The sequence below is a fragment of the Poecilia reticulata genome, linkage group LG15 (assembly GCF_000633615.1).
Source record: "Poecilia reticulata strain Guanapo linkage group LG15, Guppy_female_1.0+MT, whole genome shotgun sequence".
Taxonomy (NCBI): Eukaryota; Metazoa; Chordata; class Actinopteri; order Cyprinodontiformes; family Poeciliidae; genus Poecilia; species Poecilia reticulata.
The window spans coordinates 12057058-12069723 of NC_024345.1; the positions used below are offsets into that span (position 1 = coordinate 12057058).

The 12666-nt window shown below is 40.5% G+C and overlaps 1 protein-coding gene and 1 long non-coding RNA gene across 2 annotated transcripts in view; one reads left to right on the forward strand and one right to left on the reverse strand.

Annotated features, from left to right (window-relative positions):
• Positions 1 to 1075: 1075 nt before the first annotated feature.
• LOC108166920 (uncharacterized) lies at positions 1076 to 10106 on the forward strand. Its single transcript, XR_001777310.1, has 2 exons — positions 1076 to 1523; positions 9037 to 10106. It is a non-coding gene; the product is annotated as an uncharacterized LOC108166920 (long non-coding RNA).
• Positions 10107 to 11016: 910 nt separating this feature from the next.
• The window catches only part of ubac2 (UBA domain containing 2), a 5993-nt gene continuing 4343 nt past the window's right edge, over positions 11017 to 12666 (reverse strand). The window contains exons 8-10 of the mRNA XM_008429264.2: positions 12241 to 12383; positions 11388 to 11534; positions 11017 to 11294 (exon numbers count right to left, since the gene is read on the reverse strand). Of these exons, the coding sequence (XP_008427486.1) occupies positions 11187 to 11294; positions 11388 to 11534; positions 12241 to 12383 (398 nt within the window). The 3' untranslated portion in view covers positions 11017 to 11186. The remainder of the gene's footprint in view (positions 11295 to 11387; positions 11535 to 12240; positions 12384 to 12666) is intronic.

Sequence of the window (12666 nt, forward strand, 5' to 3'; positions counted from 1 at the left end):
GGTTAGACCGTAAATTAGAAGCACTCGTCAGTGTCACGTAACATAAAATTTGGAAAAATCAAGCCCTTGGGACTTCACACTTTGCATAAATATTCTCAACCCTTCCTAAACAATGACTAACTGTTTCTCCCCACACTTTCCACCTCCTGCTAAATTGGCATTTCCACCTCTCTGTTGTTTTGGCGTCAGAGCTTTCAGACGTTTTTTAGTGAGGTGGGTGAGCAGCAGGTCAATTACAAAAAAAGCATTTTCTGTGTGAAAGCTTTGTGTCACCACTATTTCACTTCAGCTCCGTTTCTTTCTAAAAATAAAAAAAAAAGGTGAAAAGTAAAATGACAAATAGTAGCATTTAAAGAGGCAAGTAGTAAGAAATTTTGAAAATTATTGGTCTGATTAAAACTCTTAAACGCATTCTCTGTCCCTACTTAGAATAGCAGTAAGTTGTTCAGGAATAATAAGTGTATTACATAATTGCAAAGTGCAAGAAAAAGCGTGTCTTTATTTTTTTAATAGTAATATTCCTAACGATGTGGCTGGCATTTATAGTCAGAATCCTGATTAAATACTTTGTAAAGCAAAACGTTGCTGCAATTGCAGCCACAAGTCTTAAACTGTTTGTCTCTTAACAGTTTCAAACATTTAGAACGTTTCCACCTCATTTTCTTTGCGAAACTGTTTGAGCTCGTTCAGATTTAAAGGAGAAAACGTCTGAAAACAACAATTTTCAACGCAGCTCCTCTCCTGGACTTAGACCTGGTTGTTGCTCTGTGAGATTTTCAGGATGTCGTTTCTCAACTAATCATGTGCCGAACGTCTCCACGTCTTCTGCGCTCCTCGGTTTCCACGGTGCTGTTTAGTACATCTGAGGGCCTGTGGGTGCATGTTTTAAGTCAAGAGACGTCAGAGTAAATGTGGATGAATACAAAAGCATGCCACACATTTCAATTTTTCATTTGTAAAAAAAGCTTGAAAACAATGCATCACTATCCTTAACATTCACAGCTATGTTGTACTTGTTGTTGATGTAAAATCCCATCGAAGTATGGGGAGGTCTGAGGTTGACGAGATGGGAAGGGGGATGGAATCACAGGACATAAATACTTTAAAGTGTTTTTACGCATTTGTGCTGTTTTTCTTACGTTTCATTCAGATCCCTCTAAGGATTTCTGATTGTACATTTTTTCTCGCCTTGTAGCCAACCCCGGCCGCGTTAAAGAATGAAAGATGTGACTTGAACCTTTATTTTGACACCCTGGCAGCTGTTTGATAAATGTACCTTTTTGCTCCCTCAGATGTAAATACATCTGAGGGAGCAAATTTACATCTGAGAACACGACTGACGTACAAAATCAGTCACACTCTCTGCTTGGCACAACGGGCACCATCGATCAACGTGGACCAAAGCACCAAAGCTTATTGATACGAGCTGTCTGCTGGATTTGACAGGTCCCATCGCGCGCTGCTGCTGCTAGACGACACAATTGCTGCTTCTGCTGAGGAATCTCCCTCCGTGTTTGTCGCTGGTGAGCCCACACATCCACCCAAACACATAGTGAAACACATGGTTGATTCGGTGCTGCTGTTCTGCCAGCAACATCGCCACTCGTCTCTTCCCACCCTTGTCTCCATGGAGACAAGCTTCCAGAGCCGGCTGGCTCCGGACCGTTGTGAATCAGCACAGAGACGGGTGTGGGGGGGAGGAGGAGAGGGGATCTTTTTGTATTTAAACATGACCAAAAAAATACAAAGAAAAAAAAAAAAACACTGTGAGCTGTGTGTTATCATATTCACAGCACTGTGGTGATCAAAGTTCTGCTTCTACATGCAGACAAGACAGAATAGCAGAGAATGGGGGGGAAAGATGTTTGTTATTTATACAGAGAGTGTCACAGAATCTATATTACATAAAACGTGATCAATATTATTCAAAAACATCCAAGCTCTGTCCGGTGAAACACCAACGCTTTGACTTTTGACTATCTGATTAAATAACCACGCATTAATTTTAGCTTTTACTTATAGGACGTATGATTAGTTGAAAAAAAATATCGTTTTTTTATTTGAAATCAGAGGGTTGTGGTCATTTTATGACAGTTTAACTCCCCGAAAAGTATGTGTAGTTTTATTTGCATACGAACAAATTTACTTGCACCTTTTCCGGCACTGAGAAATCCAAGCAACAGAAGTAAAATGATTGAAATCACACATGCGTATCACATGATGTGAGCAATGTGTTCAAACTTTGTTTAGATTGGTGTGCACCAAATTCAACCCTATAATAAAATCAGACGAGCTCTCTGAGACCTTTTCTTTATTTAGTATGAGGTCAGCAGTTTCTTTTTGGGACATTTGATAGTAAATTTGTAAAAATATTAACTTGTCTGGCTTCGTTTTTTCTTTCTTGCACATATTGGAACTATTAGACTATGGATTATGATGAATATAATCCATATTCTCTAAAAGACTAAGTATATTTTTGAAAATAGCAACATTTAGACAGGTATGAAACGTACTTCTTCTTTACTAAGAATGCTTTTTTATTGACATTCTTATCTCAAATGTCTTGTCTTCATTAGCTGCAAGCAGAAAGTCATAGCAGTGAGCAGAAATTGAAGTTAGTCTGTTTGTAATTAATGTAAATAATGCAGTGACGTGGTTCACTTGGTGAATTTGACTTAAGTGAATATTTAATTTTTTTTTCTTTATTAATTTTGTGAGTTGGGATATTTTCAACTTACTTGTCATTTTCTTTATCATTTTTAGCCTCAGTAAAATCTTAGTTGCTTTTTAGTAATTTTGTTTTGCATCAGCCTTTTTGGTAAATTCATTCCTAGATTAACTGGATTTAATGTATTTATTTTTTTCTTAATTCCCAGATCAAATGTGTTTCCCAACTTTGGATCCACTTTTTCCACCCATGGCATTTTAATTACGCAAAATTACTGAACTGGCTTTCTCGAACAGAGCGTGTCAGTGTTCACAACTTAGAAACACTGACAAGAGCTGAAAACTGGACCGGGTCTGAGAGCGAGCGGGCAGAAAGCACGGGGCAGAGTGGGGGAGGAGGGGACAGCGGTCTGCTGAAACGCCTCCCTAATAGCTGTTGAGTCAAGGAAAAGTCTGCTTGCTGTTTGTCAGCGGTGCAGAAAGACAGGCGGAATCAGCTCAAAGCCTCCATGATGAATGCGCCAGCAGCTGGAGGCTTCCACAGTCAGGACAGCGTCGGAAGTGTTCAGGGGAAGCTGGTTCTGGTTCGGATGTAATGGATCTGTTGGAGTGTTCACATAGAGGAGAGGTGGGAGGGGAAAACTTCCATCATCACGTTAACTAGGGGGTCTCGATGTGAACTCTGTGTTCATTACGGTTATAGAAACAAGCTAGTGTACAGGTACTTAAAAATAAACGCCCCCCACCCCCCCACCCCCCAAAAACCCACCAAGCAGCCGCTCATGCCATACCTTGTGTGTGTACAATTACAGGAGAAGGCAGCCTTATTAAAGGTCAGAGGATGCAGAGGAGGGATTCCTGACGGCATTGAGGGTCAGAGAGAGAGAGAGGAGGGGGAAAAGGCACTAACTCCTGTCTCCCTTCTGAATAGGTTTCATGGACTGGTTTTCCACTGTTGCGTCTCAATGAAGCAGAAAATATAGAACATTTGATCTGTATCAATATTTCAATTGAAAAAGTGACACCATTACACCGAATTGCATGTAAAGTTGGAAAAATACATATTTTCCTTTCCAACCAAATCACAAAAACAGATGAATGTGTCAGAAAAAAAATAATCCATATTTCTCACACACATACAGAACGATATGTTTCAAAGATTTTTTTGTGTTAATTTTGCTACGAAGTACAGCAAATGAAAACCATGACTTCTGGGAGGTTTATTAGACATTTTGAATATGACATATGGCCAATAACAGAATCACTGTTACTCTCCACAGGGAAAGCAATCCAAAAAAGATCAACAGACACAGACGCATGCAGGAAGAAGAAAAAGAGCTGTGTTGTTGCTGAGTGGTCGATTCATGTGATTCACAATTTCCTCTGCTGACGAGCTTTGTGGAGAAGCTGATTTGATTTTTCAGCAGGATTTTGGCACCTGTCCACACTGCCAAAACACCAATATATGGTCCACTCTGTGGAGTGTATGGAGTATTGTCAAGAGGAAGATGAGAGACAACAGACCCAACAATCCTCCACTAATGCAACTCAGGCTTCCTTATCACCTCAGAAGAGTCATAAACTGATCCCCTCTATATGGAAGTAAATATGCCATCAGGATTTGAATTACAAATTCCTCTGAAATTTGAATGCTGTATATTTGTACTTACTTTTTCACATTTTAACCCTGAAAAAGTAAGTACAAATATGACATTCAAATTTCAGAGACATTTTTGAGTCAAATCCTGATGGCACCTATTTAGTTCCATATATTGGACTCCTTGCCTAATATCAAAAATACTGACAATTTAATTAAAAATATAAATGTTTCTTGTGATCAAATATTAGGTATGTGTGCACGCAGATTTTCGGAGAAATCTGTGATTTGCAGGTTTTGCAAGCCTACATATTTTGCAGTGAACTCAGCCAGACCCTGATGATTAAAGAAAATTGCTTCCCTTTTGATGTGACACGAGCGAGCTCAGACTAAACAGATCACGAGTGGCATACAATGGAAATGAAATGCCAGACCTCTCGCTGGCCTGCAGGGCAGGTACAACGCTGCGCTCCATTAACTGAGAAGTTGCACATAAAAAAAAATAAATAAAAAAAATGAGTGAAAGAAAACAGTGGCAGCTGCACGACCTCAGAAGTCTGATCCAGCGTACAAAATGCATTTACAAATCTTGGAGTGCGCAACGCATAGTGTGAAAGATTTTGTCTGCAGCTGTTTCGAAGCAATTGTTAAAGCGAATCAAGCAAACACATGGTGCCATTATCTCAAAGTGCACAAGCTTGCATATTATTCTGAGTATCAGTGGGAGGCATCTGGCATCCCTGCCTTCCAGTCTGTGAACTCTGCGCTCAGAAACAGAATAAGAACATTATTGTTGCAAATGACACGCATTCATTTGATGTCATTTTTTTTTTCTCCCTCCCCACACCTCCCATCCTAAATGCAAAAGAAATAAAAATAAATCGTGCAAAGTCACAGTGAGAAAGAGAGAGACACCGTTCAGCTGGTTTGGTATTTTTCCATGCACTGGGGCGGGGGGGGGGAGAAAAAAGCGACAGGAATAAACGAGGCATGTTTCCACAGAAAGGCGGTCCTGCAGGGCGGTTCTCTGATGTTTCTTAAGCATCGGCGTACAGCAGGCATACAAATGATCGTGCAGAAACATGATGAGAGCAGGCGGCAGGCTGTAATACAAGGTCCCCATGGCAACCACACAAAAACCACATGCGCTCACCATGGCAACAGAGCTAGTGAGGGGGGAACATGGCGCTGGAGCTGGTGATGACCTCGGAGTGTTTGAAGTGAGACGTGCTCACCATCACCAGCACCAGCAGCAGCAGCAGCAGGCATGTAAACAAGAAAACTGATTTTCTTAGTAAACGCTGATTATTTAAACGAGGGCAATGCTGTTTCCTGGTGGTAAGGAAAACAGCATTGGGTTCTTCGTATTGATTTCATTTTTCACTTTTTTCTGGGTTTAATCGTGACAGCAGTGACGTAACAACCCCAAAAATGAAAACCAAGGCGAGAACGCTCTTGCGCTCCTGCGTGCGTGCTTTTTGATCCGCACAAAATGAAGACAAGTAAGAGGGAGAAGAAGAAACAGAGGAGAGGTGAAAAGCCTTCAAAAGCCGGAGACTCCAGGTGCAGCAGCTTAAATCTGGATCCACATCTCCTCTGTGCAAAAGACATTAAATCTGCGATAAGAAACCAAACAGCTGTTTGCCACGTGAAGAGATGGAGCACCACACAAAAAAATATCCACAGGTTTTCTTTCGGTTTTTCCCTCATTTCTTCACTCCAGCTTTGGCCAGCGTACCCCGTCCCTGCTGAACAAAAGCAGCCCCACGGCATGATTCTGCCACTATCAGCTTTCATGGCGGAGGTTCAGGTCAAAAGGTTCAGTCAGCCTCGGGATGGATCACAGCACCTTCCTCCACACGCTTACTGAATCTCCTGCTTGGCTTGTTGCAGAGTGCAAACTGGGCTTTTTATTTGCCGTTCTTACACAAACAGCCAGATTTTTCAACAACACGTTCTTCTAATCAAGCCTCCCAAGAGGAAGCGTGAACCTTGATCTACTTCCCCCCGCACCCCCGGTTTATAAACTTTAATGTGATGCAAGATTTTTCATTTAGGTTTGTTTTTGAAGGTTTAGCCTCTCTAGCGTGACAGACAGTGACACATTAACCCTCGGCGGGTTGCGAGGCGTCGATACGGATAATGGCGCCCTTCTTCACACGGGAAAACTCGTTCACTGTATTAACTCTAGGAAAACATCTTTGGCATACCTTACTGTTTGCCTTTTCTGCTCCACATCGAGCCAGATCAGATTCCACCTCCTAACGTTGAATTTTACTCCAGCTTTTGAACTCCTGGATTCCCCCCCATTGACTCAGATCAGGTTCAGGTTTCCAGCCAAGCCTAACTAAACCCACATGCAAAGTCCAGCAAAATAAAAAGTAAAAAAAAAAAAAAAACAGTTTTATTGGTGCTTCTATAGGTTTGAACAACGAATCGGCCACATGAAAATGACGCTTATGAGTTAGTTGGACGCGCACCTGCGGGTTTACTTAAGATCACCCTGCTTTCATATTTGGAAGGTCAAAAGAAATCAGCCAAGATATCAGGAAGAGAATTGTGCAGCTGCACACGCCTGGTTCCTCCTTGGGAACAATTTACTGATGCTTGAAGGTGCCGCCTTAATCTACTCAAACAATTATATGCAAGCATAGACATGATGGGAATGTCCAACCATCATAATGCTCCAGGAGGAGACGGGTTCTGTGTCCCAGCGATGAACGTCCTTTGGTTCTGACATGTGCAGATAGACCCCAGAATGAAATCCAAAGACCTTGTGAAGATGTTGGCTGAAGCCGTTAAGACTGTATCATTATCCAGAGTGGAACACGTCCTGTATCGACATGGGCTGAAGGGCCAGTCATCGACGAAGAAGCCTTTATGTCCAAGGAAACACGAAAAGCCGGATTGCAATGGGCAGATGCACACAGCAACGAAGACGTTTGATTTTGGAGACTTGACCTGTGGTTGGATAAAACTGAAGCACTGGCTGAAAAACTGGCTATAATTACATTTAGAGGAAAAACAGAGATGCTCGTACCACTCTAAACGTGAAGTATGGGGGTGGCAGTTCATTGAATAGGTGGCATCATGAGAAAAGAACATTGGAGCAAGTAAAAGCTTGCTCGCATACTGGTCATAACCCTACAAGTACAGTCAAAGCGGTTTTGAAGTGGTTTCATTTAGGCATGGCTGTCACTGATCCCCAATTTCAACCCTGTGGAGAATTTGTGAAAAGGCGTGTGCGGATGAGGCGGCCTACAAATCTGACCCGGTTCCACCTGTTCTGTCAGGAGGAACGAGCCAGAACTCCAGCAAACTGTCCCCGATACTGACCAAATACATGTGACATCCTGAATATGAAGAAAATTACAAAAGAAATTTCTAAAAAATAAAAAAATCTTGCTAAGTTTACTGTCGTTTAGCAAATAGAAATAATTTATATAATTCTAACTGACCAGAAGCAAGAGAAAAAAAAAATTGGTGTATATACATATCTGGTTTCAACTGTATGTAATAATTGACCATAAATCCAACTAAGCAGCGAAACCCCCTCTCTTCATGTGACCTCGACAGAGATGCTTTTTCTTTCGAGCAGCGGTACATCATAATGTAGTACAGTAGGCCTTGGCTAATAGAGTCACAGGCGAATAACCTGGAATGACAAATAACGCTCAAAAAGTGCTGATGTTTTCCAAGGCTTTGGCTGGGTGTACAATAAATGATAATGGCTTTTCTGCCAGATGAAGGGGGGAACATCACACATCATCATCACATCATTTGCTCCTCAAATTCTCAGTGAAGTACAATAAATTCCAGAAAGATTTGGGATCACATAAAAATAATAAGAATAAAAGATTCTAATTTGAAAAATATTTTTGCTTTGGAATATAAGTGACTTGTGTACAAACTTGACCTTGGACTCATTTATATTACAATTGATGAAGAATGTAAGATTATGTTGCATTATAAAGAAATGTTCTGAAAAAACGGAGGATCATTGTAAAAACATGGAAAAGCAGCAACACTCAGAGCCACGTGATTACTTTGGCTTAAGCTGTTTTCCAGCCCAGCAGCCATTAAAATCGTCTCCAGCCTACCTGCTCTTCTGAGCTCTTTTTGCTCTTTCAGAGCCATACAGCAACAATATATATTTATGTAAAAGAAGAAAAAAAAAAAAGACTTTCCCCGTGTGCTTTCAGAAAATATTAGGGGTATCATAAGATTTTAAAACTCTGATGTGAGGATGTGCATAAATCTTCTGAGCTGAAATTGATCCACCCTGCAGCGTGTCTGTCTGCTGGAGCCGCTGTCTGTGAGCCGGTGGGTGTGGCAGGGCGATGTAACCCAGCAACGCTACCTCAGATCTGCCTCTTTTGTCGCCACCTAGCGACCAAATAGAGCGTCACATTTCCTGGGTACTTTTTTTTTCTTCTTTTTTTTTTAATTCAGTCACGATTTCCCAAATTCATCAAAGTGTACCTCAGTGTTAAATTGCTGCTGTTTAATTTGTGTTATTGAGATGATTTCTTCAAAGTACAAACCCACATTTGATGCTCGTATCAAATCCAGTTTGATTATGAAATAACTCACAATCTTTTCTACAAAATATCACAGTGCTGAGAACGAAAAGGTTTAATGTGAATCTATTTAAGAGGCTTTTTATGGTCGTATGGTGATTTAAATAAATAAATAAAATTAAAATAAAAAAACATGTTATATGGCTATTTTTTCCACAGCTTTTTAAAGAAGTTTTTTTTTTTTCTTTTCAGATGCCAAATAAAATCAGAGCAGCAGAAGACAACAAGCACATCATTCAGGTAGCTGACAAAATATGCAGTGGTGTGTCCTCAGGACAAAGGATTAACAGTAGCCAGTGATTTTTATTTATTAAACGAGTGCCACCGTGTGTTTAAAAGTCAGTACTGCAACAGCTAAAAATAAATAACCCACGGGAGTTGTGGCCAGGTTTCAGAGATGAAAGAAATTAGTTTAGAAAGCCCATGAGTAACAAAAAGCTAATTTATTTGACAGCTGAACATTAGTGATTTATAAAAGAAACACGTAGTCAAAACATTAAATATTAGCTTAGTGTTTGTTTTTAATTGAGGCTTGGAAGTTTTGCTCCAAATAGAAAAAATAAATGTTTACTGAAAATGAGAATAGGCCTATGATTAAATTTATTATAAAGGGTGAATCAGAGACAGACACAATGGTTGTAATTCTTTTAAAAAGCTTCTCACTCCTTTAGTGTTTCCTGTGACTTTATTGTAAGTTCATGATGTCAACATATGGTGCCTTCACTGCTCAAAAACATCTAACTTTTCCGATTGTGGTGGTGCAGTTCTAATTTTATGGTTAAAAATGGCTAAATTATTCATAAGCAACGTAAAATTATGTAAAAAAAAATATTAAAGAGAGTAAAGACAAAATGAACAAAAAGAAATTCATAAGTTTGTTTTTTTTTATTCACAGATCAAATTTGAATCATTACAGCACAACAGAACGTTGTCCATGCAACAAATCCCTCATCTCTGCCATTTATTACAGTATCGCTCTCAAAAATGGCACAAACACCAAAGATTCAGTTCAGTGGTCATATATATGTATATATTTATATATATAATTAACATTATGCACAAAATATAAAATCAGCATCTGTCTTTGACATCAATACACAGTGGCTGCAATATAACATCTTTTGCATCTATGTTCAAGTACACAGAGCAGGTACTATGCAGTGCAAAGTTTCCATAAATTTCTCGTTATGGAATTGCATAATAAATACCAACAGACCCTTAAGACTGATGACTCAAAACCAGAGTGCCAACAGAGGGGGGGGGGGGAAAAATACAAAAAACAAACTCACTTTAAGACGAAATAAATAAAGCCGAAACGGGTTGCTCTGCTCTGCGCCGCACGATACGATGTTACGGACACGAGAAGCGGCCACGCAGACCCCGAGAAAGCCCGTCTAACCAGCGTCACGGCAACAGAGCTCGACTGAGCCAAACCAGTCGGCTTGAAGAAGTGTGGCTCAGTAAGTTAAGTGTGAGTCAGGCTAACTGCTTCTAGCGTCTAAATCAGGAAAAAGCTCAGCTCTGCTACATCTCTGCCAACAAACACCGGTGCGGTTAAAATCCTGGTGAAATGGGTCGCGATGCCCACATCGTTCAGATCCCTTCATACGTCTGCGTGACGACGACTGGCCAAAGGTGCCAGTTTATCAATTACAGCATGAAGCCGAGACATAAATCGCAAAAACATCCTGATGCATTATTTTAAAGAACCGGTGCATTTCACCCCCCGCCCATGATTTCGAATTAGCGTAAGGAGCAAATCTAAATTTTAACTCACAAAGTAGCCATTTTGAAAAACAGTATCGTGTGGCATCAAGATAAATAGAAATGTTTATGTGCAACTTTAACATGGTCTCCACATGAAGGGTCTGTCTCAAGCCTGTAATAGAGCTGGTATTTTCTACGTAAATGTTTGTAGAGAGCTAAAATCTTCTTCATGTCTTGTGTTGTTGACAGGCGATTCGTTGCAGTTTGAGCTCAAATGTATCTGCCTTATGTTAAGAGCCCTCAGTTTTCCTCTATAACGACCGTGAGAGAGCAATGCCACTTTTCGCCTTGTGCTTCACACTTCTCCATGAACCAATTTGCGGTCGGCCTCAGTTCGGGTTACCTTTGCTCAACCCTGCATCAGGGAGCAGAGGCGCTGCCTGCAATTTATCTCTTAAAATATTCTTTTGACTTCTCTCCAATTCTCCAGCACTCCCAGTCTTTGGTTCGGAGCAACAGCTTTTCTCTCTTTCTCATTTATTTTTGCTGAGCTGCTTTCATGTGCTGTCTTTATTCCTCTTCTCTTCCCTTTTCTTTTTTTTTTTCCTTTTTTTTCACCCCCTGGTTCTTTCTCCTCAGTGCTGCAGGAGGAAGTTGGTCGCCATGTTAATGTCGTTATTTGAAGCTCTGAGGGCCTCGAGGGCGTCGATTCTGGAAAAGCCCATTTCCACTAACCGGGCAACCTGTGGAAAGTTGCACAGTTAGAGCGGGACGCCAATAAAACTGGCAGTCATTTTGACACAGATCAGGCAGGACGTCGGGTTTTTCTGCGCCACCTGTTCCTCTGCAACAGGAGAGTTTTCCAGTAATGGAGGTTGTGTGGACTGGTGTGTCTGGGCCTCAGGGTGGGGTTGGACTGGAGGTCTGTTCTGTCCTCTGTGTCTCAAAGAGGGAAATAACCTGGTCCACTGCAGCAGCCCACCCTGACATAATCAGATGGACCAAAATGTAATGTCAGTTGGAAATTTTGGTATTTTAAGGGGGGGGGGAAATGATAAAAATTCACAAAAGTAGTAAAAAAAAAAATAGCAAAAGAAGAATTCATAGAAACAGTGAAAAAACAAAAAAAGCAAAAGAAGGCAAAACATTTTTTTTTCTAAATCAGTTTCTTTCAGTGAAAAAAAAGAAAAAAAACTTCTGAAATTTTAGCAGAAACTGCAGGTGTGTGTCTCTGGTGAATTTTTGATTAAAACATGTTTGTACTTCCTTCAGTGAAGCTCCTCACAGTGGGTGGAGAATACAGAAATTTTACTCATGTAAGATTGGATATACTTTATAATAAAGTTACTCAAGTAAAAGTAAAAAGTACAGCATAGTAAAAATACTCATAAAAGTAATTTTTTTCAAAAAGTTACTCAAGTAAATGTAATTGAGTAAATATAATTAATTACTACCCAACTCTGTGCAAAGGTAACAAACCTATTCATTTAGGTTTAATTGGTTTTTATAACCTTTTATTAAAACGTATACAAAGGGATTTTCCAGATTCCAGAAACAGCTATAGAGTTTCATGGCACTAGAATATAAATGATAAACAAAAACAAAGCCTTGTGTGTGTGGATCTGAGGACCTCCTGGTGTGTGTGCGTGTGCGTGTGCGTGCGTGCGTGTGTGCGTGTGCGAGTCTTACCTGTGGCTGACGTCTGACGTTCCTCCGGGCCTCGTTGTACTGGGCCAGTAGCAGCTGCTGGTCGAGCAGATCCATTCTCTGCTGCCTCTGAATGTCCAGAGTGGCTCCCATCCCCAGAGGCGTCTCATCGTTGGGCTGGGAACCTGGAGAATCACAGGCGTGAACAACTTTCATAGAAACACATTTTGCTAAGAGCTGCGCACGATAGCGGGAACGTTGTGAGGATGAAACGCAGAGCCGCTTTGTTGTTTATGCTCTGAAACGATGCTTTGCTACGTACCATAATTTTAATAACTTGCAAAAACTTTTTTTTGTCGTTTCTAAATGGACCTTTATGCTTAATCGTAAACGTGACAGATTATCAGAAAAACAGAACTTGAAAAAACAAATTACATTTTATATTTTAAGTGCAAAAAAAATAATATA